At 46.2% G+C, this 27,821-nt stretch overlaps 2 protein-coding genes across 6 annotated transcripts in view; one reads left to right on the forward strand and one right to left on the reverse strand.

The window, feature by feature from the left end:
• Nucleotides 1–2,944, reverse strand: part of NDUFA8 (NADH:ubiquinone oxidoreductase subunit A8) — a 29,444-nt gene extending 26,500 nt beyond the window's left edge. The window contains exon 1 of one of the 2 annotated variants that reach the window (XM_063696207.1): nucleotides 2,788–2,944. In XM_063696207.1, the coding sequence (XP_063552277.1) occupies nucleotides 2,788–2,838 (51 nt within the window). In that variant the 5' untranslated portion in view covers nucleotides 2,839–2,944. 2 annotated transcript variants of the gene reach the window in all.
• A 37-nt stretch (nucleotides 2,945–2,981) lies between these two features.
• Nucleotides 2,982–27,821, forward strand: part of MORN5 (MORN repeat containing 5) — a 40,268-nt gene continuing 15,428 nt past the window's right edge. Inside the window, exons 1-5 of one of the 4 annotated variants that reach the window (XM_055351839.2) lie at nucleotides 3,052–3,180; nucleotides 8,855–8,954; nucleotides 9,921–10,068; nucleotides 12,815–12,926; nucleotides 17,653–17,784. In XM_055351839.2, coding sequence (XP_055207814.2) covers nucleotides 3,174–3,180; nucleotides 8,855–8,954; nucleotides 9,921–10,068; nucleotides 12,815–12,926; nucleotides 17,653–17,784 — 499 coding nt within the window. In that variant the 5' untranslated portion in view covers nucleotides 3,052–3,173. Of the gene's footprint in view, nucleotides 3,181–8,854; nucleotides 8,955–9,920; nucleotides 10,069–12,814; nucleotides 12,927–17,652; nucleotides 17,889–27,821 lie in introns of those variants that run through there. The other 3 variants (XM_055351840.2, XM_055351841.2, XM_055351842.2) reach the window with 3 other exon arrangements.

Consider the following 27,821-nt stretch of genomic DNA (forward strand, 5'->3'; position numbering starts at 1 on the left):
TGTAAGCACAGTCTCTGTAAGCACCAATTACACTGGGATCATTAACATCTTTCTCAATAATTTTAAGAGCCACTGAGACCAGTCTCCCTGCTTTTCTTTTTCTTTCTTCAATCCATTCTTCACACAGCTGCTACTGTGATCTCCCTAAATGACAATTCTTATTTTACTCTGCTGTTATATTAGCAACCAAACTCTCATTCAGCCTTAACAGCAGAATAAAGCCTAAACTTCTTAACGGGTACCGAAAGGCTTCTGGACCCAAACTATCTTTCCACCCTTCTCACCCACAACATTTCAAAAAGGGACTATTTACTGTTCTCTCAAAACACTGAACTCCTTTTTGACTCTCTGCATTTTCCCATCTCCTCACTTTTGCTCAGACCCTACCCTCACTTAGAGGGGTCTTCTCTTCATCTCCGCCCATAAATGCCATTCTTCATATGCCATTTAGTCATGTCTTACATTATGCCCAAAAAGTGCTTTCTCTATTCCCTTTATAGTTTCAGAGAATTTTATAGCTGGGATCACCTCATCTTACAAATAACCATGTCTGCAAATGCTAAAATCAAGTAATCAAGGTGACCGGCAGGTAGGCCTAGAATTTAGATACAACTTCAAATCTTTTCCTAAACCACATCTTCCCCCTTTCATAGTACTTAATCACACCTTGTCTTGTATTTTAGTTATTTATGTAATTATTCGTATGTTCATTCAGTTGTGTGAAGAGTAAAGGCAAATGTATTTCAGATACATCAGTTGTATGAAGTAGAACTTCAGATGTTTGTTGAACCTAATAAAAATTGCAACAAGAAATACAGCAACTCAAGATTAACCCAGCTACATGGGGTGGGGGCAGGGGGGTGGTTCACCGGGGGGAACAAAAGAGTGGGGGCCACATGGCAGCTCCCCTCTGCCACCTCAGAGTCAATGTCACTTTAATATAACAAAGTCCCTGAACATAGCTAATAATTTCTTCCTCTGAGGAAAATAACAGTTGCCACTCTCACAGGCATCTAAGATTAAATGAAGCACTGCAGGTAGAAGACTTAACATATGGCCAGGCGCGGTGGCTCACGCCTGTAATCCCAGCACTTTGGGAGGCCGAGGCAGGCAGATTACGAGGTCAGGAGATCGAAACCATCCTGGCTAACACGATGAAACCCCGTCTCTACTAAAAATACAAAATATTAGCCGGGTGTGGTGATGAGCGCCTGTAGTCGCAGCTACTCGGGAGGCTGAGGCAGCAGAATCGCTTGAACCCGGGAGGCGGAGGTTGCAGTGGGCCAATATCGCGCCACTGCACTCCAGCCTGGGCGACAGAGCAAGACTCTCAAAAACAACGAAACAAACAAACAAAACACTTAACATAGTGCCTGGTATATCATTGCTGGTACATCATTTCTAGTCTTGGCCTTCCTCTCCTTTAATATAGCCTGTTCTACTATCCAGCCCTGCCATGACACTCCCCTGCCTTAAAACCTTCCACCTCTTCCCACCACCTCCCTTACTGGATCAAGTCCAAACTGTTTGGTCTGGCCTTGTAGAAGCTGCTTCCAAGTCCTATCTCAGCCCAAGTTGCCTCTCCAGGCTCAGCACCTGCTGCTTCCCACCACCACCACTAGGGTCACATCAAACTGTACTTGGCTCCCTAAACACACAAGTTCTGCTAGGCCGTCTCATTCTTGTGAGTTTTCACCCATAATATAGTGGAAAAGCACTGGTTTTAAAATCAGACCTGGGTTCACTTCCAGCTCTATTACTTACGAGCTCCGTGACCTTGGGCAAATCATTTCTACTCTCGGGGACTAATTCCTTATTTATAACGTTACGACCAATTGTGTGTGTGTGTGTGTGTGTGTGTGTGTGTGTGTGTGTGTATATATATGACCAATTGTGTGTGTGTATATATATATGGTATATATATATATATATACACCAATTGTGTGTATATATATATATGTCTGTGTATATATATATATATATATCCTACCTTATAATGTTGCTGGGAGGATTCAATGAATTAATGCATGGAAAGTAATTAGCATCCTGCCTGGTATCTAGAAAGGACTTGATCATGTTAGCTATAATTAGTAGGGTATGTTTCTACTTCACTCCTCACAGCACTAACTACATTGTACTGTGACTGCCTCTTTATGTGTCTGTCTCCCTACTGGATTGTAAAGTCCATGAAAGCACGAAGTATATCTCTTCCAGCGTTATGTGTACACGTTAATTACTCAAATGATATCTCTTGAATAAACGAATGCTTTAAATGGGTCCTGTTACCAAACACCTTCCCAAGGCTGTGAGTAGATGCACGCTCCAATATTGTCTCATTTTCATGCGGCTTCGTCACCCCACTCTATGCACTCTGCACCGGTGATACCACTTTAAGGTAGGTGACCGTCTCCCTCGACTGTGAGCCCCTAGGGTTGTATACTCACCTCGCATGCAAGTTTGAGGATTAAGCGACATAAGCTAAGTAAAATGACCGGTTGGTGCTTAATAAAATGTATCACTATTATTCACGGAAGGAGAAATAGGTCGCTGTGGAGGGCGAAAGGGGGAGGATTTTAGAGCCACTGCAGGATGCGACAGGGTGGGGTAGAGAGGGGAGGCGACTCCCAAAGCTGCGGAGGGGACCTCCGGGGGTCGACCTGTATATGCGTTCGAGGACTGGGGAGGGGGGCCCGGGTCCCAGGATCCGCGGAGCCCAAGCGGGGCTAGGCCCAGGCCCGAGAAGCCGCAGCCCCATGTCTCCCTTGCCTGTCCTCCGGATAGCCTCACCTCATCTACTTTCAGCTCCTCTAGAGTGGGCAGCTCCACTATCCCCGGCATGACGGCTGCAGCCCCGACCCCGACGAGAAGCCCTCAGCCGCGTTGCCCCCGTCTCCTTGAACTCCCCTTTCGACCGCCGAGTGCCACACGGCGCCTGCGCATGCGCATCCGGCAACACGCAGGCGTATTGCCCTGCCCAACCACGAGCGAGGGAGCGTGCGCAATACCAAGAACTTTTCAGCCTGCAGCGGGGTGGGGCTTCGATTCGGCTCCGCCCACCCCTCCAGGTTGTCATAGTGATGCCGTATCCACTGAGACTCCGGATCCTAACAGCTGGAAGCTAAAAACAGGCGCCATGGAGTACACAGGGAGCAAATATATCGGGGAATATGTAGATGGGAGGTAAGGGGCTCATTTGATTCACTTACTATACCTTGAATAGCTGTGACTGGAAAAAGACGGCTTTTTGCTTCTGCGAAACACCTTGTGCCAGGCACTTTCACAAACTTGCCCGAGTAATTTCTTCAAGGACCATATCTAATAAGCAGCAAAGCTGAGATGCATTCATTCCATATATACTTATATGTGTGTGTGCATTGACTGTGTGTGTGTGCTATCTGCCAGTTTTAAACATAGGAATAAGAATATTTAAAATGTCAAGATCCGTGCTCTTAGGGAGTTTATAATCCAGTTGGAGATGTATTGCCAATAAACAAATAAGTGATAAAATAATTACAGATAATGGTAAATGCTATAAAAACAAACACGAAGATTAGGGAAGAGAGACTGGCCAATCTGAATCTACACGGTCGCTTCCTTCCAGGAGGAGTTCACGATCTAGGGATTATTATAGAGGATTATATACACAAATCACTGTAGTGGACTAGTAGTAAAAAACAATTCAACAGTTTTTTTTTTCTTTTCTTTTCCTTCCTTCTTTCCTTCCTTCCTTTCTTCCTTCCTACCTTCCTCTCTTTCTTTCTCTCTCTCTCGTTTTTGTTTTATTTTCAGACAAGATCTCGCTCTGTTGCCCTGGCTGGAGTGCAGTGGCCTGTTCACTGCTTACTGCAGCCTCGACCCCCTAGGCTCAAACAATCTTCCCGCCTCAGCCTCCCAAGTAGCTGAGACTACCGGTGTGCACCACTACCCCCAGAAAATTTTTCAACGCCTTTTGTAGAGACGGCGTCTTGCTATGTTGTCCAAGCTGGTCTCATACTCCTGGGCTCAAGTGATCCTCTTGCATGAGCCACCGTGCCCAGCAATTCAACAATGTTGAGTGGCTACCGAGTACCAGGCCCTGGAATTGACTCTGGGCACAATCCCTGTCTTCAGAAAGTTCATTCAAACATGATGCGACAAGTAGACATAACAGATAACTGCGATTCAGTGTGGTAAGAGCTGTAGTAGAGAGAAGCAGAGGAAACACAGAGGTGGCCACTCTTTTTTGCCAACCACCCTGGATGAAGAAAGTGGAATCTCTGTTTTTATAGCTGAGGAAACCAAGGCTGGACGATATGAAGTGGTTTGCTGAAACAGTGCTAGTTGTCGGGACTGTGAAGCACTCCCACCTTGGGGCTCTGTATTCACAAGTTGGTGGAATTCCAGGGCATTTTGAGTTAATAGGAAAGAGGGATCTGTGGTCTGGACAGGGATAGGAGATAGATTCCTAGACAGGGTGGTAGGAATGCTATGGGATGCTATCTCTCTAATCATTACATCAATTTTGCAAGGAAGATGTTATTATCTTTCCAGGTAAGAAAGGTGACCCTTACAGGGCTTGAGACACTTATCCTACTCAGCAGGTAAGTGGCAGAGGTGCTTGGTGTGTACTCCCTCTCACTACTCAGTGAGATAGTTCAGGCTGACCTTGCAAATAAAGGAACAGAAGTTAAGAGAAGCAAAATGACTGGCCCACCATTATGGATACACAGCTAGGAAGTAACAGAGTCAGGATTTGAACCCAATCCTCTGTCCAAACCACATTCTTACTTTTCACAAGGCCCTGCTACAGTGAAGGTGGTAGAATTTTGGCAGACAGAGATGGGGTATTGGGCATTTCAGGCACAAAAAGTTGAGAAACTACATTAATTTTTGATGGGCTGTATATGGGTGAGAGAGAAACACACAGACAAGGTAAAAGAGGGAAGGCTTTCAACCATTTGCCTTTGGCCTTCTGTGTATTTTCATTGGGTTTTTGTGCCAAATCAGCCATTTCCATGCTTTGGCCCTAGGAATTTGGGCTTTGCTTGAGGTTGTCTGGTACCTCTGTAACCACAATAGGGATTCCCAGACCTGAACAGGGCTTCCCAATTTCCCATAACTAGCAAGAAGTCAGCAGTTTTTCACTTGTTATACTTCTTTTCATAAGTTGGACATGTGTTATTCTGTATTGATTTTGTGTTTTTAACAACAGTTAACCGAAATTCTATTTGGGGCATCTCAAATTTCAGCATGTAATGAGAGCATGAGACAGGTCTGGGCTCAAGTCTGCCATTTGCTTGTTGTACACTTAATTAACCATCCATATCTCAGTTTCCTCATCTGTAAAATGGGAAAGCAATGCACATTCAGCAGCAGTGTTCCAAGGAATATGTAATGATCATATATGGGTGTTATTTACAAATGGTAGATACTCAATCGATTTTTTTTAATTTAGGGAGGGGATATTTTCCTCTTGGAGTTTAAATGAATAGAGTAACCTCTCTATACAGTAGGAAGTTGATATTTAACGTTTGGTTTAAAAAGTTTATGTAGACTCTCCATGGCTGATAGGAACATCAAATGGTACGACTGCTTTGGAAAAGTTTGGCAGTTTCTTGAAAAGTTAAACAGCCATTCCACTTACAGGTATTTACCCCAGAAATGAAAGTGTATATCTACACAAAGACATGTATACAAGTACTCATAGCAGCCTTATTTATCATAACCAAAACTAGAAACAAACCCAAATGTCATCAACAGGGGAATGAAGAAACTAATTGTGGTATATCCATTCATTGGAATACTACTCAGCAATAAAAAGGAGTGAACTATTGGTACACAGAACAACATGAATGAATCTCAAAAAATTATGTTAATTGAAAGAAGCCAGACAAAAAAAGAGTAGATACTGTATGATTCCATTAATGTAAAATTCTAGAAAATGCAAATCTATGGTGACAGAAAGTAGATCAGTAGTCACCTAGAGATGAGGATTGTGGGAAGGGGCAAGGAGGAAGTATTACAGAAAGGCATGCAGAAACTTTTGTGGGGAGTAGATATTTTGTCTTGATTGTGATGATGTTTTCCCAGGTGATGTCAAAACGTGTCAAATTGTACACTTTAAACACATGGCCTATTGTATGTCAATTACACTTCAATAAATCTACTTAAAAAAAAACCTTAAAAGGGACATGATTTCCCTGTACCACGTGTGAATATTAAAAAAAAAAAAGGTTAATGTAGTATCTGTCTGACCTCAATATTATGGTTTCTTTGGAGTAGTCGCACAATGGAGTTCTAGATAACTCCACTCCAAAGCACCACAAGGTAAGTGCCAGAAGAGACCTACAGACACAGGGGAGGAAGGGATGCCCATAGCATCCATGTAGTAACTACTGTGCTCTGGGTGGCTTTGCCTGCATCTTCTCTTCACAGGGACTCTTTGAGATAGATATCATTATCCTATTTTACAGATGGGAAAAGTAAGGCTCGGAGTAAACTTGCCCAAAGTCACCCAGTTAGCATTTGGCAGAGCAGGTATTAAAACCCAGGTCGATCAGACTGTAAAGCCCACGTGCTTCCTACAATAGAGCCCTGCTGCTGGGGCCCTTCAGAGGCCATATACTGTCGGAGCCGTCCTTAAACACTTCGTGGAAGAGATAGTATTTAAAATGGGCCTTGAAGGTTGGGTAGGATTTAGGTGGTTGGAGATGCAAGGTGAAGAATTCTTTTTCTAGAAGTTTCTAGGCAGAGGGAACAGCATGAGCAATAGCCCAGAGGGCACGTATGGAGTAGAGCTGGCAGTTCAGTTTGGCAGGAGAGTGGGTTGTGCCCAGAGGAGTTATGCAAAGGGAAGCTGGACAGGCGGTCTGTGCTCTGGCAAAGAAATTTCAATACCATGCACAATTCTGGTGGTGGAGGAACCACTGATAGATCCTGGTAGGGCCAAGCATCAGGAAATAAAACTTATTTCATCTCTGTAACTCTCCTCATAATGCATATGTGTGGTAGAGACTCAGTAAATGTTGGCTGGATGAATGAATGAATGAATGAATCATAGGTTTTGAGGGGTTTGTTTGAGACAGGGTCTCACTCTGGAGTGCTCTGGCTGGAGTGCAGTGGTGCAGTCTTGGCTCACAGCAATGTCCACCCCACCAGACTCAAGCGATCCTCCCACCTCAGCCTCTCCAGTAGCTGGGACCACAGATATGCGCCACCATGCCCAGCTAATTGATAGGCATTTGAGATCTGGAAATCATATCCTTATTATGGATTGAAGCCTTCACTATAAAGTGGTTTTTTTCTTCTTTTTAACTTACTTTGAATTTAGAAGGCAGGCTTTTCGCCTTGAATGAATTTTTTAAAATGGAAGAGAAGGAGGGAGAAAAGAAGGGAAAGAGAGAGAGAGTGAAGGAGAAAAAGAAGAAGGGAGGAGAAGGAGAGAAGGAGGGACAGAGAGGAGGGAAGCAGGAAAAGTGAAGATGGGGAGATCAGCTCAGAGCTCACTGCAGTTGTCCCAGTAAGAGGCAGCAGAACCCTGGGCCAAGGCAGAAGCAGTGAAGCTGCAGGAAAGAGAAAAATGTAGGAGAGGTTTGGGGATTTTACTGCCAGGAGTTGGCAGCTGATTGGCTCCAGTCCCGTCCGGAGATGGCTTACAGCCCCAGCCCTGGGCCCAGCTCCTGGCCTTGAACCAGAGGATTCTGATACCATTCATGGAAATAGAGAACTCTAAGGAGGTGCTGCTTAGGGGAGGAGGAGATGAGTTCTGTTTTAGGCGAGTTAGAGATGTCCGTGAGAAGTCTGAACAGTGATGTCCAGTTCGAGGTAAGAAAAGGGGTGGGGTCTAACCTCAGAGAAGGGTGTAGAACTTGAATATGGAGATGGTGCTTAGAAATGATAGATGTGAGCTCAAGCAAAGAGTACAGGAGGGAAGGAGAAGAGGAATTCTCCCTTCCCCCCATGTCTTGCACTAGAATAAAAGTGAAATAGTTTTCAATTTCTTGTTCTATGCTGGGCATTCTGCTATAGTTTCACAACCATCATCTCACTCAGTTATCTCAACAACTTTGTCATCCACTCTGTTCACTGACTACTCTTTCTGTTTCCTTCATTCTTTACTCAGGAGATGTTTATGAAGCACCTGCTTAGTGGTTCTAGGAGCTGAGGATACCAAAGTCTTCCTTTAAAGAAGCTTTTCTTAAATACCGGAGATAAGATATCTAATTACAAAACAAGATAGAAAGTGTTACGCATCCCGACAGAGGTACTAGCAAAAGCCTAAAGAAGGTCAGAGTTAGGAGAGGAGCCTTCAGCTTGTTAGGAGGAATGGAGAAGGAATGAATGAAAGCATATTTATTAAGCACTCACTATATGTCAGGCCCTTTACTAGGAAAATCGTTATATGTTACCTGTATTAATTGCAGCCATTTCACCCATAAAGAAACTGGTCAGCCCGGTGCAGTGGCTCACACCTATAATCCCAACATTTTGGGAGGCTGAGGCAGGAGGATCATTTGAGCCCAGGAGTTCTAGATCAGCCTGGGCAACATAGGGAAACCCCGTCTCTACAAAAAAAAAATTAAATAAGCCAGGCGTGGTGGGGCACACCTGTGGTTCCAACTACTTGGGAGGCTGAGGTGGGAGGATCACTTGAGTTCAGGAGATTGAGGCTGCATTGAGCCATGATCACACCGCTGTACTCCAGCCTGGGAGACAGAACAAGATCTGGTCTTGGGAAAAAAACAAAAAACAAAACAAAGAAGCTAGTCAACTGGTCAAGCTGGTGTCCCTGCCTTGTTCTCCTGTATGAGCCTGTCTTCCTCCTGCATAGCACTTATCACACATTGTATAATTACTCAATTTTGTCGCCCACTAGACTGTGAGCCCCCGAGGACAGGGACTGCATCTGCCTTGATCACTGTTGAATCTGTGTTGTATTCAGCAAGTTGGACCATCAGCATAGTCCCTGACAAAATGTAGGTGCTCTGTAAATACCTGTTTGGAAGGAAAGAAGGAAGGGAAGGAAGGGAGGGAGGCACAAGCAAAGAGGTTTGGGAAAGTATCTGTATTAGTCTGTTCTCATGCTGCTGTAAGGACATAACCAAAGACTGGGTAATCTATAAAGGAAAGAGGCTTAATGGACTCACAGTTCCACATGGCTGGGAAGGCCTCACGATCATGGTGGAGGCAAAGGGGGAGCAAAGGCACATCTTACATGGCAGCAGGCAAGAGAGCATGTTCAGGGGAATTGCCCTTTATAAAACCATCAGATCTCATGAGACTATTCACTATCATGAGAACAGCATGGGAAAAACCCACCCCCATGATTCAGTTACCCCCCACTGAGTCCCTCCCATGACATGTGGGGATTATGGGAGCTACAATTCCAGATGAGATTTGGGTGGGGACACAGCCAAACAATATCAGTATCCAAGATTTTATATATATATATATATATATATATATATAATGGTGGTAAGCTTCAAACCCTTACTCCTGTCTCTAAATTTCATATTTTCCCTAATATTCCACTTGTGGCATAATAGGCAAGGATGGATTGGTCATGGGGGACAGAGAAATCACAGAACCAGCTGCCAGAAAACCTGGGCTCTAGTGTCCACAGTTTTTACTGTGTGTGGTTTTGGGCACATCTCTACACTCTCTGGGCCTACTAAGGGGGTTTATTTCAGGGAGCAGTGTGAACTCCAAGGTGAGAGTGAGCCTCTAGGTGAAGGGGAGAATGAACAGACCAAACTCTATTCCCCTCTTTTCGTGTTTGAGCTTTTGAGGGAAACAAAACAAAAATTTTGTTTTCAGCAGAGTACTGCTGGGATGAGAAGGATGAGAATGCTGAGAACGGGGTTCCTGCTCACTCTGTTGCCTGCCAGCTCTGATCCTCCAGCTGTCACACAGGGCTCAGTGATTTCCCTGTGTCTTTACAGGATGGAGGGCAAAGCCAAGTACATCCTCCCTACCGAAACAATATATGTTGGGGAAATGAAGGATGGCATGTTTCACGGCGAAGGAACCCTGTACTTCCCCAGTGGAAGCCAATACGACGCCATTTGGGAAAACGGATTGGCCATAAAGGTGATCAGCTGGGGGGGGGGGGTGGGTGCTGTGGAGGAGAGATCCTCGGGCAAGAAGAGCCTCACGCTCTGGCGCCCCATCCTCCCTGTCTGGTGCCCACCTCGTTCCATTCACTCTTCTCTTTGCTTCTCCCCCACTCCCCCCACTTTTTTTTTTTTTTTTTTTTTTTTTTTTTTTTAGTCTCACTCTGTCACCAGGCTGGAGTGCAGTGGCACAATCTCGGCTCACTGCAACCTCCGCCTCCTGGGTTCAAGCGAGTCTCCTGCCTCAGCCTCCCAAGTAGTTGGGACTACGGGCGTGCGCCACCATGCCCAGCTAATTTTTGTATTTTTAGTAGAGATTGGGTTTCACCATGTTTGCCAGGATGGTCTCAATCTCTTGACCTTGTGATCCACCCGCCTTGGCCTCCCAAAGTGCTGGGATTACAGGTGCGCAGGTGCGAGCCACCACACCTGAACTTTTTTTTTTTTTTTTTGAAAACGAGTCTCTGTCGCCCAGGCTGGAGCACAGTGGTGTGATCTCAGCTCACCACAACCTCTGCCTCCTGGGTTCAAGCTATTCTCTTGCCTAGGCCTCCTGAGTAGCTGGGATTACAGATATGTGCCACCATGCCCGGCTAATTTCTCCCTGCTTCTGGATCTCCCAGGGCTCTAGAATCCTCTCCCTCTAGATCTGGAAGGATCTGTGGAGAGGCCATGATGAATTTGCATCTGTTACACCACTTACTGCCTGATCTTAGGCCCACGACTTCACCTCCCTGAGAGTTCTTCACCTATCAACTCGGGACAGTTAGTTGCATTAGTTATGTGTTGGTACTATAACAGGTTACCACAAATTTGGTCTGAAATCAGCACAAATGTATTATCTTACAGTTCTAGAGCTCAAAAGTCTGAAATAGGTCAGCAAGCCTGCATTCCGTCCAGAGGCTCTATGGGAAAACCTGTTTCCTTGCCTTTTCCAGCTTCTAGAGGCTGCCTGCATTCCTTGGCTCATGGCCACGCATCACTCCGACCTCTGCTTTCATCATCACACCACCCTTCATCCCTCTGCTTTCATCGTCATCTCATCTTCTCTCACCCTGACCTTACTATTTCCCTCTCATAGGAACCTTGCAATCATATTTGGCACACCCAGATAATCCAAATAATCTTCCCACTTCAGGATCCTTCATTTAATTGCATCTGCAAAATCCCTCTTGCCATATAAAGTAGCATACTCACAGGTTGCAGCAGACAGGGACATCTTTGGGGGACCATTATTCAGCCTACCACAATAGTACAAGGCACCTCAATATATATATATGTGAACACTTTGCTAAGTTCCCAGCACACAAGAGGCACTCAATAAGTGTTAGCTCTTATTACCACCATCACTGCTACTATCATTATAACTTACCTAATCCAAGGATTCTTACCCCCTGGTATTTGTGAGTCATGAATAGAATTCAGGGAGTCACTGAAACCTCTTGATTTATATACAGAAATTTCTGTGTAAAGGGTACTAAGTTTTTCTCCAGGAAAAGCATCTATAGCTTTCATCAGTTTCACTAAGAGCATCTTGGGGCCTGACTCATGACCTAAAAAAGGTTAAGAAATGCTCCTTGTTTTATAGCTTGGAGAGTCTAAGCCCCAGGAAGGGGATGTGACTTTCCCGAGGTCACACAGTGAATTAATAGTATCATTGGAATTTCCACCCGTGTTTCCTGATGCCCAAGCCAGTGCAATTTCTACATCCTGAGGCTTCCTTTAGCAGTAAGGCAGCAAAGACAGAATTGTATGCGTTTGGACAAAGGGCCATGGCTGATGGCTCTGACCTTTCCAGCTATAATAATAATAAAAGAATAATAACATTTATTGAGTGCTTACTTTGTGTCAGTGTGTCAGTCAGGGTTCTTCAGAGACACAAAACCAATAGGATATACAGAGATGTATGGAAAGAGATTTATATTAGGGATTGGCTCACAAGATTATGGAGGCTAAGAAGCCTCCCAATCTTCCCTCTGCAACCTGGAGGCCCAGGAAAGCTGTTAGTGTAGTTCCAGTCCAAACCCAAGGGCCTCAACCAGGGGGATCAATGGTGTAAGTCCCAGTCAGAGTTCAAAGGCCTGAGAACCAGGAATGCTGATGTCCAAGGCCAAGGAAGATGGATGTCCCAGCACAAGCAGAGACAGGGAATTGGCGCTTCCTCTGCCTTTTTGTTCTATCCAGGCCCTCAACGGATTGTATGGTGCCCACCCACTTTGGTGAGGGTGGAACTTCTTTGCTCAGTCCACCGATTAAAATGTGAATCCCTTCTAGAAACGCCCTCATGAACACACCCAGAAATATTTTACCAGCTATCTGGGCATCCCTTTCACTTAACCCAGTCAAGTTGCCTCACAAAATCAACCATCACAGCCAGGCACTGTGCTAAATGCTTCACGTGTGCTATCTCATTGAATTTTCAATCAACCCTATTTTATGTACACTATCATTAACTTAATTTTACAAATGAGGAAATGAAGGGCCAGAGAGAGTGGGTCATCTGCCCAAGTTCATCTGCCAAAGTGAGTTCACCCACTTTGAGCGGCAGGGACAGGGCTCGGCACTTATACCCATTCCCTCTTGTCGTCACAACCATAATAATTGTGATAGTTACCACATCTTTACTGCAGCCATCAGAAAGGCCCCCACTTCCCTTGACATCTGAACCTCTTGGCCAAAAGCCTTCAGCTTCCTCAGATGCACGTGTGTGCTCTGTCTTCCAGGGCACATATACCTTCGCAGATGGGCTGCACTATGATGAGAAGAACTGGCATTACTGCGACGGCTATGATCGGAGGTTTTACACAGAGATCCTCAATGGCTTGAAGCCTGCAGGTACCCAGGCACCCACCCTTTCCTTCATACCCAAACTAAGAGGGAAACTAAGACAGTTTCAGATAAGTGGACTGTGTCCTACTGAAGTAACTTAAAGGGGAAGAGGAACTGAGCAGGCGTAGAAGAATACAAAAGAGCCAGGTCCTGGAGCCAGGAAGGCCAGTCCTCATATCTCAGCTCCACTGTGCTAGCCAGAGGACCATGGGCAAGGGACTTTACCCACTGCGCCTCAGTTTCTCCCCTTCAAAATGGAGTCAATCAGCTGGGCGTGGTGACTCATGCCTGTAATCCCAGCACTTTGGGAGGCCAAGGCGGGTGGATCACTTGAGGTCAGGACTTCCAGACCATCCTGGCCAACATGGTGAAACCCCATCTCTACTAAAAATACAAAAATTAGCCGGGTATGGTGGCATGCCTGTAATCCCAGCTACTCAGGAGGCTGAGGCATGAGAATCGTTTGAACTCAGGAGGTGGAGTTTGCAGTGAGCTGACATCACACCACTGCACTCCAGCCTGGGCCACAGAGCGACACTCTGGTCTCAGAAAAAAAAAAAAAAAAATCAAAATGGGGTCAATAGCATCATCTACCTCCCAAGATTGTTGTAAATAAGATAATTCATGTCAGGTGTTTAGAACAGTGCCTTGAATGCATATGGGTGCACGGTACATGTCAGCTGTTCTTATTCGTGGTACCTACTATAACACTAAAATTATGTAAATATTTTAAAAAGAAAGAGTTAAGGATGAAAGCAGTACTGACAGAGCATGTGCTTTGTGTATCAGGTGCTGGGGGAGGCTCTCTGTAATCCCTGTCTCCCTAATGTCCAGATGACCCTGCCCAGTCAGCCTTCCTAGTCCCATGTCACTCCAGGTTGAGGCTGTGGAGTTCAGACATGGTTCCCTGTGGCAGAGCTCACACTGGCAGCCCAGTCTTCCTCTCTGAGGTCCTCTGTATCATGCTACCTCCCTGCAAAAACCGTGTTTCATCACGGAGGGCTACATTTGGACTATAAGTCTGGATTCAGAGAGTGGCACCTTAAAATTTTGAGATGTGTTCCAGGTCAGGTGAGCCTCAAGACGAAGGGAGGGGAGGGATAGCATTAGGAGAAATACCTAATGTAGATGGGTGCAGCAAACCACCATGGCACGTGTATACCTATGTAACAAACCTGCACATTCTGCACATGTACCCCAGAACTTAAAGTATAATAAAAAATAAATAAATAATAAAAAAATAAAAAAAGAAGAGTGTAGTTTTTGGCACAGCAGAGATAATATATCCAAAATGACAGATGGGGAAACAACTCTGTATACTATAAAAGCAATCCCAACTTAGCTTATGAGAGACCATGAGCTGTGGTTGACAGAGCATGGAGCCAGAAATTGTGGGTTTGAGTCCTAGCATTCTCTGTCTATAGCTGGAGGAGCCTGCACAAGTCAACCTCCGTCAGGGCAGAAGCCTCCAGGAAGCACCCAGGCACTGGAGTCAGGCAGACCTGAGCTCAAACCCCCATCTCCTTCCCTTCCCAGCTTCATGACCTTGGGTCAGTTAGTTGACCAGGTGAGCCGCCTTCTCTCCCTTTGCCCTCCTGACACTTACTCTGCTATTTTCCTCCTATCCCCAGGCTTCTTTGACACTGCCTCCTCAACATCCCCCCACCCCCAGTTATTCATGTTGAGGTTCCCGGGGCTCTCTGGCTTAGGCATTTTCTGTTTTCATTCTATATGCTCTTCCTGAACAAGCTGATACACTTCTAAGCCTTCAGCTACCATCGGCTTCTAAATTGAAATCAGAATCCCTGAGCCTAAGATCCCTGCATCAAGCTTCCCTGACACCTGTATTGGTCGTTCTCAACTTGTTTGCACTGAATTCATTGTCACCCCCACCGTGATGGCTGCCTCACTGAATGTCATGCCCATCCACCTAGGTAAGCCTAATCCTCCCTTCCCCTGCCACCTAAGTGCAATGGTCCTATGGATTTTACCTCTGAAATATAGACTTTATTTGTTTATTCAACAAATATTTATTGAGCACTTCCATGTGCCAGGCAGCCTTCTCTTCATACTCTTTGCCACTGCCCTGTTCCAGCCGTCCATCATCTTTCCCCTTGATGACCTGACTCCGGAGATCCCCACTTGGCCCCCTTGAGGTCATTCTCCATTCTGCAGTCACTTCCATCTTTTTTTTTTTTTTTTTTTTTTTTTTTTGAGACAGAGTCTTGCTCTGTTGCCCAGGCTGGAGTGCAGTGGTATGATCATAGCTCACTGTAACTTTGAACTCCTGGGCTCAAGCGATCCTCCTGCCAAGTGATCTGGCCTCCTAAGTAGCTGGAACTACAGGAATGTGCCACCACTCCTGGTTAATTTTTTTTTTTAAGTTTCTTGTAGAGATGGGTCTTGCCATGTTGCCCAGGCTCATCTAGAACTCCTGGCCTCAAGCAACCTTCCCTCCTTAACTTGGGATTACAGGCGTGAGCCACCATGCCCGGCCGCTTACATCTTTTAAAGTGTGAATCTGATTGCCTCCCTCCTGCCCCGCCCCTTGAGTGCTCCCTATACCCTCAAGATAAGGTTTCAAATTCTCAGAAACAGTGACATTCTCTGGCTCCTGCTCATGTCCCAGCCTCATCCTAGGCTACCCACCCTTCTCGGTTTTTCTCTCTCCCCTCTTGCCATGCTTGCTTTCTCTCTATTTCTCAAAGAGACCACACTTTTTCCTGCCATTCTCTCTGCCTGGAATACTTTAGCCCTCTTACTTCACCCAAATAACTCCTTCCCGTCCTTCAGGTCTCAGCTCAACGTCCTGAAGCTGGGAGCCCCTTCCCTGAATTCCCACACTAGGTAAGGTCTCCCTGTGGCATATCACAGCAGCCATGACCTCCTCCCAGGGCTTGGATCGTGAGTGTTCAGCTCGTCTTCCCAAGCTGTGAGCAACATGAGGGCAGGGCCCTAGCACATTGTCTGGCATACAGTGGGTACTCGTTAAAGAGTTATTGTCAAACAGGGATAATGATACTGACATCACAGTGCAGGGTGAAGTATGTGCTTAGGGGAGTTAAGGCAATGACATTAAGAAATATTTCCTAAGCTCCTACTGTATGTCAGACATTGGCTGGACCCAGGGAGACCAGAGTTAAGAGGACATCATCTCTCCCTTCAAAGAGCTGCCAGTCTAGCTGCAGCTTGAGAACCTTGCAAATCACTCCTCCCGGATTAGTTATGATGGGAGGCCTGGACTTTGCCATGGGCTCTTCACCCCAATTAAGGCTGTAGGCAAAAAGCCCTCAGCCTTAAGCCTTAGCTCTCACACAATGGCTGGTTTTGCTAAAGCTAAGCCTCTGCCAGTCTCGTGGTGGCTTTTCCCGAACCTGCCTGGCTCTCCCCGAACCTGCCTGGCTCTCCCCTACTTCTCCTGTGACCCTCAGAAGAGCAGCTTGATTCTAAGTAGCTACTTCCTTCCCTTGTCACTCCACACTTTGCCTCTCGGGGCTGGCATTGTTAGGGCAACTCGCCCTGCCTGCAAGGCAGGGTGAGGGTTAAAAGTGCCCCGCGACCTCTTGGAGCATCTGTGAGATGGGCATTGGCATGAGGCTTTGGTGAGAGAATGGCTGTAAAGTGCTTGACATGGAGTAAGTGCTCGGTAGTCATTAGCCAGTACATACGGGGTTAGGTTTAGGATCAGGGTCAGTGTCAGGGTTACGGTTAGGCATGTCATTAAGCAACACAAGAGTACCTACTGTGTGCAAGACTCTGGGTTGTGGGCGTGGTGCTGTGTGCTCAGTGGGCATCCAGCTCTCAGTCTAGAGAACAAGGAACTATAGCAACTATAGTTAGAAGGAACCTGAGAAGTTATTTATTCCAACCTCTCCCTTTACTTGAGCCATGGCGTTTCAAGATACACATACCTAGCGTGCATGACCTAAAAGGTGCACTCAATCTTCTTTCTCTCCCAGAGGTCTCAGTGTCCCTGGTCCTGTGGCTGCACCTAGGCTGTCTCCTCCCCTGATGTTGGCACCTGAACATACAGGTTCCAGAGCTGGACTGCCTCCTAGCTGGATAACCTTGGGAAAGTTACTTTAACTTCTCTGAGCCTCAGTTTTCTTATCTGTAAAATGGAGCCACAGAGTTGCTCTCAGGATTAAATAAAAGAGGAGCACAATGCCTGGCACATAATAAACATTCAATGAGTGGCAGCCACCGTGGTAATTTTGGCAAGAGTCAAAGTTCTCCACCACCTGCCCCTTGTCCACCTGATCCATTTCTTTTCTGCTGTTCTCCTTCATACGTGCTCTGCTCTACAAGGTTTCCAGAGTGGGGCTTAAGGATCCATGCCTCTGGCCTCTGCCCACGCTTTGAATGCCACCCCTCTTCTGGATCTGATGCTCTCCTATCCATTTGCCAACTCTGACTTACCCTCAGGGTCTGTCTAACTTCAGAACCTGTGCCCTTTGTCATGGTATCCGAAGAAATGGAGGAGGATGGTGTCAAAGGAAGAAGAAGACAGAGGGTCTCGTTCCCAAGACCCTGTTCCCAAGAGCCATGTTCAGAAAGTTCCTTTGGGGCACCGTTTCTGCTGGGTTTGCTTCTTGCCCTGAGTAGGGGGTATTTAGTTCAACAGGGGAGCCAGATAGTCACATGAGCCACCAGCCACAAGTGGACCTTATGGGAACACTGGGTTTGGATTTGGCCTTGATGGTGAACTAATTGCCCATTATGTTCTTTCAAGGTATGGCTCAACTCACCAATATGGACCCACCTAGAAAAATCCCCAAGGGCTATTACGATTGTGGAGACGGCTTCTATAACCCAGTCACGAGGGTAGTCAAGGACTATAGGAACCGCTTTCTAAGAAACGCAGGTAGGTTTCTTCCGACACTGCAGCACGTTTTCTCTTCATCCACATATAAGTATGTGCATCTGTATGTACAAATGTATGCACACACTTGACGAGAAAGAAGCTTTTGCTGATAGAAGATGAAAGTTGATCACCTGGATGTTTTATTTTTTGCACTTCTTGTGGCTGGCAAATCTGTACATAGTCCTAGAGTGAGGTAAAAAGACATTCGTGGTCTAGCTGTGACGGCACATAAATGTCACACTGAAAGGATTAAGGTACTTATTTTTGTATGCATTCCTTCGATTTTAATGGGCACCTACTATATGCTAGACACTGTGCTTGGTGTTGGGGGAAAAGCAGAGCAAAGCTGGACACAGCCCCCCTTCCTTGTGGAGCTTGCATTCTAAAAGTGGCAGAGAAGTACTATAAACAGTTAATTGTATCATGGAACAGACACAATGAAGGGAAAAACATGGTCCTGTGGGAAGGGAAAGTAGGGGCCCCAGAGAGGTGGGACGGATGCTGTGGGAGCACAAATAAGGGGTATCAAATCCCGAAGCGGTTAGTCAGAGAAGGTTTCAAGGAGGAAATGACTTCTAAGCTGAGACCTGAAGAATAACTGGGAGTTGACCACAAGGCCTGGGGAGAGGGTTTCCCAGTGAGAGGAAATGACACAGGCAACGGCCTAGAGGGGAGTGATCCCTTGAGGTCCAAGAAGGTTGGTTCATCCTTTAGCCAGGGGGGTAGGTACCTTGGAGGATCCAGAACCTCAGTTTGGTGAGTCAACACAAGGCTGATCAGACGGAGAAGAAACCATTTACAGTGACCACACTCACAGGAGATCACTACACAAATAATAGAACATTTTCCTTTAATGCAGTGATTCCTAAACTTATCCTTTTCTGAAGTCACACTCCCACTAGGAATATCAAAAGATATGGACCCTCTTGCCAGAAAAATGTCCATGCATGCACACACACACACACACGTGCACCCACACGCGCACATGCATACACACACACGCGCACATGCATACACACACACACATTTTGCAGATAGTCTTAAGGGGTGGATGGTCCCTCTAAAGACCTAGGTCAAGAAACCTTGCTCTATAATGAGAAAGAAACTGCCAGGTAGACCAGAACATCTGTGCTGGTGAATGAGAGCATCCTCTCCCTATAGGGAAATTTACTCAGTAAGTCGGTGATGACCAGAAAGGTGCCTCATGGGACTAGAGTAAGAGCAAGGAGAGGCCGGGCGCGGTGGCTCACGCCTGTAATCCCAGCACTTTGGGAGGCCGAGGCGGGTGGATCATGAGGTCAGGAGATCGAGACCATCCTGGCTAACACGGTGAAACCCCGTCTCTACTAAAAATACAAAAAATTAGCCGGGTGCGGTGGCAGGCGCCTTTAGTCCCACCTACTCGGGAGGCAGGATGAGACAGGAGAATGGCGTGAACCCGGGAGGCGGAGCTTGCAGTGAGCCGAGATCGCGCCACTGCACTCCAGCCTGGGCGACAGAGCGAGACTCTGTCTCAAAAAAAAAAAAAAAGAAAGAAAAGAAAAGAGCAAGGAGAATTGTCAGTTGATCCTATGACTGGAATCCTGCAGCTAAGATGCCCCTAACCCACTGGATGCTACTGGAGGAACATGGCAAATGCTCACACTCCAAGTCCCCCAGCTCACATTTCTTCAGTGACTTCCCTTTTCCATTTGCACAATGCACTACTATGTAGCACGCTAACTCTGCTGGGTGCTAATAGGTTTACCATGAAGTTTCTTGGTCAAATAAAATAAGGAGATGTTGCCCTAAACAATGCTAACCAGGCTTATTTACTGCAGAACTTCTCAGGGCCTTTAATATGCTAATAAACTTTGTACTTTTCCTTCATGGCACTTATTTCAACATAATTAAATGTAATTATTTGCTTAATATCTATCTCTCCCACTGGACTGTAGGATCCATGTGAGAAGGAACTCTGCATTATCTTGTATCACTAAGAGTTCAGTTAGAAAAATGGAAAGAGGCAGGACGCCGTGGCTCATGCCTGTAATCCCAGCACTTTGGGATGCCAAGACAGGCAGATCACAAGGTCAGGAGTTCGAGACTGCCTGGCCAACATAGTGAAACCCCGTCTCTACTAAAAATACAAAAAATTAGCTGGGCGTGGTGGTGGGTGCCTGTAATCCCAGCTACTCAGGAGGCTGAGGCAGGAGAATCACTTGAACCTGGGAGGCGGAGGTTGTAGTGAGCTAAGATAGCGCCACTCCACTCCAGCCCGGGTGATAGTGTGATTCTCCATCTCAAAAAATAAAAAGAAAAATGGAAAGAATTTAATATCAGGAAATTGGTGGCTACCAGGGAACTAGAAAAGCAAACGAAGACATTGAGGTAACAGAGAAAGTAACTGCAGGATGCAGGCACCCCCTCAAGGACTGGGGACAATAGTAAGAGATTAGGTTGTGAGAACCTAGAAGGTCAACAGAGGGACCCCCCAGGACCTGCAACCCAGACCCCTGAGCAGAGACCAGCTGGGGCTGGCTCCTGGGAGCTCAGAGCAGGGCTTCTGCAGAGCTGGGACCCAGACCTCTGGCGGGGGAGCACTGCCCAGTGGAGCCTCTGAAGAGAGAGATGAAGCTGATTCTAGAAGTGTGGAAAAAACTGGAAACTGGAAGTGAAATGACACTGCTGAGATGACATTGGCATGAACAACAAAGACTACAGAAAGGAGTGTATCTTTGTCTGCCTGATAGCCCCTAACGAGGAGCCGGCTGGCAAAACTAATGTAATTCAGACAGTTCCAGTCCCACCATTGCCAAGTTAAGTATAGAAGGCTCAGTTTGGAGCTGAGAGTCAGTAGCTTCTCTTTTTTCATTTTGAGATGGAGTTTCACTCTTGTTGCCCAGTCGGGAGTACAATGACGCGATCTTGGCTCCCTGCAACCTCTGCCTCCCAGGTTCAAGTGATTCTCCTGCCTCAGCCTCCCAAGTAGCTGGGATTACAGGCACCCGCCACCATGCCCAGCTAATTTTTGTATTTTTAGCAGAGGCGGGGTTTTGCCATGTTGGCCAGGCTGGTCTTGAACTACTGACCTCAGGTGATCCATCCACCTCGGCCTCCCAAAGTGCTGGAATTACCTGACACTGCACCTAACCAGGTGTCAATAGCTTCTCACTGGCCCAGCTACCCCTTTTGTTGCTCAGCATCCACACACATTCTTCTACAGATATTAAGTCTTCTGTACAACATTAACAAATGTATATTTTTTTGTATAACAAGTTTCAATGCATCCTTCATATTAACACAAGGCCCTCTCCCCTTCTCCCACAGAGGGGAGATAGGAAGCCCCAACAGACACTGCACCCATCTTTTGAGTGAGGTTATTCCTTGGCAGTTCTGCCTGAAGAGTTTATAAGCTACAAGCTCCTGCCAATAATCCTTCTATAAAATAACAAGGATAAAAGAGGAAACAAAAGAAAAAATTAGTTAATAAAAACAAATATGCTAGCCAGGCATGGTGGCTTGTGCCTGTAACCTCAGCTACTTGGGAAGCTGAGGCAGGAGGATCTCTTGAGCCCAGGAGTTTGAGGGCAACCTGGGCAACACAGCAAGACCTTATCTCTTAAAACAAAACAGACCGAGTGCAGTTGCTCACACCTGTAAACCTAGCACTTTAGGAGGCTAAGGCAGGCGGATCACCTGAGGTCAGGATTTCAAGACCAGCCTAGCCAACATGGTGAAACCCCATCTCTACTAAAAATACAAAAATTAGCTGGGCATGGTGATGCGTGCCTGTAATCCCAGCTACTCAGGAGGCTGAGGCAGGAGAATTGCTTGAACCCAGGAGGCAGAGGTTGTGGTGAGCCGAGATCCGCCACTGCACTCCAGCCTGGGTGATACAGCGAGACCCCCTCTCAAAACAAAACAAAACAAAATGTGCATATAGATTAATAAATAGAAAGATAGATGACATAGATACAGATAGACATACACATACAAACAAGGAGAAAAAACTGTATCACTACTATAGTTCTCTTTCTGTAACTGGTCACAAGGCTGTAGTTAATATTCATAAATTCCTTCTTCCATTATTCATCCCAGGTTCCATTTGCCTTGAGCCCACCCTTCCATTGTTCTGGCTTTTTACCAGTAGGGTGATCAAAACCTTCATTCCTGAAGGGTCCAAACCCTTAGTGGTCCTGCCTTTGTTGGTTATTTAGTTGGTTGGGTTAGTTTTTTACGAACGTTTACTGTGGTCAGTGGAAGTACCAAGAGGTGTCCTGGAGAACTGCTGGGTTCCATACGGCGTTCCCTTTCTCCTAATGGATGGCAGCATTATCTTCTATATCCAGCCTTCTCTCAGGAGCCAGGAGAAACTGGTGGTAACACAGATCATAACAGCATAGAGTTGCTCCCAGAGAACTCAGTAGGGATTACTTTACCCTGGAGGCCAGTAAGCCAGGGAGGTTTCCTGGAAAAAGAAAGATCTACTCGGTAACCTAAAAAAGAACAGACAAATGCAGCAGGGTTGGTAAGAGTGTTAAAGGCAGAGGGGACAGCATGTGCAAAAGGATTACAGTTGGGAGAAGACATGTCATAAATAGGGAGCTCCAAGTAATTCAGGAGCATGAGCTAACAGTATGAAAGGAGACAAAGGGCAAGAGACGAAGCCCGAGAGGTGGGCGGGGTGAGGACAAAGGTTGTGGTTGTCTTTCACCCTAAGGCAGTGGGGAGCAAGGGAAGGCTTTAGGCAGGTAACATAGTAACTCATTTGTTCTTTAAAAAGACTTCTTCGATTACATATAGAGAAGAGGCCAAAGGAGGTCAGATTAGGTAGGAGATCCTTCTGGTAAGATGATGGGAGAGAGAAGCATGTGAAGGACATGGGCTCAGGGTGATGGGATAGGTGACCTGGGATCCTGGTCCTGGCCCCAGCTCTCAGGCTGCCTGCTGGATGACCCTGGGCCAATGCCTTCCCTCTCTGGGCCCCTTTCTCTTCATCTGTAAAATGAGAGAGTTGAACTGGATAATTTCTAGGGCCCTTCCAACCTTAAGTAAGAGTCTATGATGGAGGAGAAAGGTAGCCAAGGAGTATTTTGGTCCTGATATTATAGGACAGATGAAGTTCGGAGTGTCCTGAAAACCACTAAAAAGGAGTCTCTGTTTGTGGCCACCTAGTCATTACCCCTGACTCACCTCACCCTGTGAGGGACTGATTCAGGCTTCTGTCCCTCTTCTGTTTTCCCCAGGGACCTCTTTCTGCTGCATTCCAATCTACCCCTACAAACAGTACTTCCTGTTGGCATCCTGAAGGCGCAGGCTGCTGGGCCTCTGAGCCTGAGATGGGTGACTGAGGCCATCCCAGAGTAAACACAGGGGCCTCAGCCACTGCTATTATGAAGCATATACCACCTGGGTGGGTCAGAGCTGGGAATGCTTATTGTACAGCAGGTCACGGGCTGGGCCACCAGCAGAAGAGTCACCTTTGCTGTGAGAATTTAAATACATCCTTCTATGTATCAAAATTCTTTGAACATCTACTGTGTGCCAGGCTTTGGGGTTCAGGGCAGGCAACATATTCTCTCTAACTATAGCTCTCAAACCTTTGACCCGCAGTAAGGAATGTTTTACATCATGACCCAGGATACACACAGGTGCACACGTGTGATTTATGTATCTTTGTACATGCAACATTCTATGACATTTTCTTCTTCTTTTTTTTTTTTTTTGAGACGGAGTCTCACTCTGTCACCTAGGCTGGAGTGCAGTGGTGTGATCTTGGCTCACTGCAACCTCTGCTTCCCAGGTTCAAGTGATTCTCCTGTGTCAGCCTCCCGAGTAGCTGGGACTATAGGCACACACCACCACACCCAGCTAATTTCTGTATTTTTAGTAGAGACAGGGTTTCACCATGTTGGCCGGGCTGGTCTCGAACCCCTGACCTCAGGTGATCCACCTGCCTTGGCTTCCCAAAGTGCTGGGATTATAGGCATGAGCCACTGCGCTCGGCCCTATATTTTCTATCCTATTTATTTTTTAAGATGCTGGTTGCTAGGCACTAAATTGATTTCACAACCTTTTCAAAGGTGGGACCAGCTGTTGGTGGACCATTGTTCTAGGCAGCCTTCCCTGACCATCTCTTCTGTCCTCCACTCCACTGCTTTGTCTGGGTTGGGCGTCCCTCCTCTGTGCTTTCCAAGCCTACCTCTTAGCACTTAGCCCTGGACAGTAGAAGTATCTTTATTAGCCTATCTCCCCCACAAGTCTGGGAGCAGCTTGAGGGCAGGGACCACGTGACTATGTCTGATTCATCACTGTGTTCCCAGCATCTCACATGAGTCCCATGAGTTGGAGCTGATTGAATGTTTGTAAAAGACAAAGCATGCAGGCAGGCAGAGCACCTGCTCCTAGGTCCCTCATATTGTTCAACTAATCACACCAAATTCAATACCTGGCACATGATAGACAACTTCTGATTTTGAATAATAAAAACAATCCATTGTATTTCTATGCACATCCAAGTTTTCAAAGCAGTTTAACATCTGTCAGAGGTCTTAACCCAGTGGCTCTCAGGACAAATCTCGTTGCAGTTTTTGTTTGGTTGGTCCAATTCTTGAAGCTGCTTGGGTTCGAGCACCTAGGTGGGGCCATGCACTGCCCAGATCCCTCCCACTCCCTTCTGCGTGACCCTAGCAGCATCAGTCATTTCTGGTACCCGCCTTAAAGCCTTTGAGCTCAGGGGCCTTGCATCTCAGACTTCTCATGCATCCAGTGAGCTGGGAATGGGCTCATCCTGAGATTGGGAAACTAGGTCTTGGAGTGATGAATGACAGACATGTGATAGTGAAGCTGGAACTCAAACCCACTCCCATCTTACCACAGCCCAGTGGTCTCTCCACTACCCTCTACTGCTGCTTACATTGGGACCATAAAGCCATAAATGATAGCAACTGTAGACAGTTATTACATATTCTAATCAATACTGCAAACGCAAAACAAAAGAGAGACTGAGTTAGGATCTCTTGCCCCACAGAGGCTGGAGAGCTGAGAGAGGTGAGAGAGATGGCGTGGTGTGGTGGTTAAAAGCCTGGGGCCTGGAATCCATGCCTCAGGCTGGCCTCTAGTCCTAGATCTACCACTGACCAGCTCTGTGATCATGAATAGGTTACTCTTCCCCTTGGAGCCTCAGCTGTAAAAGGGGCATTGTGGTAGTACCTAGTGGAGAAATTATGGTTAGAAAAAAAGATTAAGTATTCAAAATACATAGGACAGCACCTGGCCCAAGACAGGTGTCCTGTGACTGGTAATTGTGGCTGTTATCATTATGATGATTATTGACTCAGGCTGGAGAGAAAGAAGTGAGTTAGAGCCTGGGATTTGTTAAGCTTTCTCTAGGTGCCTGAGAGGAGTCTCTAGGGAGACAGATGTGCCTGGATATGCTGTCTTTCTGCCTCCTCAATGGTTTTGCTTGGAAAATGAGGTGCTGCTGAAACTTTGGGATCTGCAAATGCTTGATTATGGCATTCAGAGCCCCAGCCTAACTTTGAAGGTCTACCTTCCATCCTGCTGTCTCTTCTGCCCCATGTTCTAGTCCAACAGGACTAGCTGGCATCCGTTGATAAACACACCCAGCACTTCCTACTGCCTATTCTCACCTCATGTATTGCCCCAGCACAGAATGCCTTTCCCTCTTTTCTCCACCCATCTCAGTCCTCCTCATCTGTCAATGCTTAGCACATAACAGAAGGCCATGAAGTCTTTGCCTGCAACCCTCAAACAAGGGCATGTGGCTTTGCCTGTGCATCCACAGCTCAGCTGGGAAAGGAAAGCTTATTGTGGAGGATCCTTGCTAGGCTCTGTGCCAAGCACTTTAACAGCTTACCTTGGCCATGTGCAGTGGCTCACGCCTGTAATCCCAGCACTTCGGGAGGCTGAGGCTGGCAGATCACCTGAGGTCAGGAGTTCAAGACCAGCCTGGTCAACATGGTGAAACCCTGTCTCTACTGAAAATACAAAAATTAGCTGGGCATGGTGGCGCACACCTGTAGTCCCAGCTACTCGGGAGGCTAAGGCAGGAGAATTGCTTGAACCTGGGAGGCAGAGGCTGCAGTGAGCTGAGATCGTGCCACTGCACTCCAGCCTGGATGACAGAGCAAGACTCAGTCTTACCTCGCATGCTCTTCCCTGCCACCCCAAGTGGGTAATTTGCATGAGACACAGTTTGCAGTTTGCAATGAAGACACTTGGTCTCAGGTTAAAAACTTGCTCGTGTCACACAACTAGTGATACAGTCAGATTCAAGTCCCAATCTTCCCAAAGCCTGTCCTTTTCATTCTTCTTGCCAGCTTCATGGTTCTGGTTTATTCTGTATTCCTCTATCTCCTGTCTAGATAGGGGCATGTCTGATTTATAGTTGTTCCTCCACCAAGCACAGTTCCTGGCACCCAGTGGGAGCTCAGTAAGGTTCCTAAGTGAATGAAAAGGTCCATCTTAGAGCTTTAAGACAAAAACACCACAGTCCTCACAATCAGATGCTACTTCATTTGAAAAAGGGTCCTTTATACACTGTGAGCTAATAAAGAAGCATTTGGAGCTATTTGGGCAAATGGCCTTTACCATGATGGGAAACTGGTAGACTAACTCTAGCCCTTCCCCCTCCTACATGTCCCTGTCATTCCTCTTAGGAAGGATAAGCTAGAGCCTCGCTGGCAGTTTGTACGAGTATCTCTTTCATGGGGCTGTTGCTTGCCTCAGTGTTACTAGTAGTAATCATTTGCAAAATAACTGTACCACTAATCTTTACTCCCTCCTCCCAATTAATGATACCCCATGCGAGTGTCTCAGATGAAAGACACATTATTAATATTCAAAGAAAAAACCCTCGTAACCATTTTAACATATACAACTAACAATGAACTAAATTTGCTTTGTGGAAGACAGAGAGTGAGCATCCCAAATTAGTTTATGTAAAAGCTGAAATTCTTCCCCGAAAGGTCTCAGTACCATCCTCAAAGAATATCCTGATCATCAGAAATGCCGTCAAGATTCCCGCCAACATTATCCCCTTTGTTGTCTGAAATGTCGAATCAAGCACATCTGGCAAATGTCCTAGAGCTCACAAATCTTTCAAACAGCGTATAATTCCCAATGGTTAAAGAGATAACGCCACCGCTTAATCGTGCTGCTCTTCAAAATAGCACCAACTTTCCTTCAATCAGAAACAATGGCTTTGGCTTCTTAAAAATATCACACACCAGTGATTATTTGCAGAGAGGGCCCTTTTGCATTTGAACCTGTGGGTTCCAGACAGAATTTAAAATCAAAACCACAAGCCTCATTTGAATGCACACTCCATTAAATGGACAATGGGAATAAGGGGTGTGAATTGGGGTCTGAAAAGTAACCTGGCTTATGTGACTCGGCTGCCACCACCAGAATCATGAGGAAGATGGTGATGATGGTGGTGGTGAGAGCTAACGATGACTGAGCTTTTGCCATGCACCAGACCCTCAGCCAAGGGGTAGGGAGTACTCATGTGGTCCCTGTTTGACAATGAGGAAACAGGCTCAGTGGGGTTAAGGAATTTCCCCAGGAAATGTGGCAGGAGCCCAAATTCACACTCAGGCTCGCCTGCCTCCCCAGGTTTCCCACTTTCCATTTCTGGCCAGCTCCAAGATCATCTGTTGAAAGAGGCATGGGTGAAAAGCTCCCAGACATGATGTTTATCTGCTCCCCACCCAGCTTTAGAAAAGGGTGAAATTTAAGCCGCACAGTGAACACCTAGAGAAGAAAGATCACTTTTGTCTTCTAAATTTTCTCTGGTGTTTTTTAGACAGTTGAAAACTGGAAACATCCTCAGTGTCCAATAGGAGAGGACTGATTAAATAACATATAGTTTATTCTTACTACAGAATAGAATGCAATCATTAAAAATGGCAGCGAAGAACTAGATCTACTGATATACAAAGGTATCCATATTTTATTTCAGGTGATAAAGCAGGATAATAATAATAGCCAGCATTTGCCAACTGCTTACTGTGTTCCAGGCACTGGTCTAA

Source organism: Gorilla gorilla, chromosome 13, assembly GCF_029281585.2.
Source record: "Gorilla gorilla gorilla isolate KB3781 chromosome 13, NHGRI_mGorGor1-v2.1_pri, whole genome shotgun sequence".
In the NCBI taxonomy this organism is placed as follows: domain Eukaryota; kingdom Metazoa; phylum Chordata; class Mammalia; order Primates; family Hominidae; genus Gorilla; species Gorilla gorilla.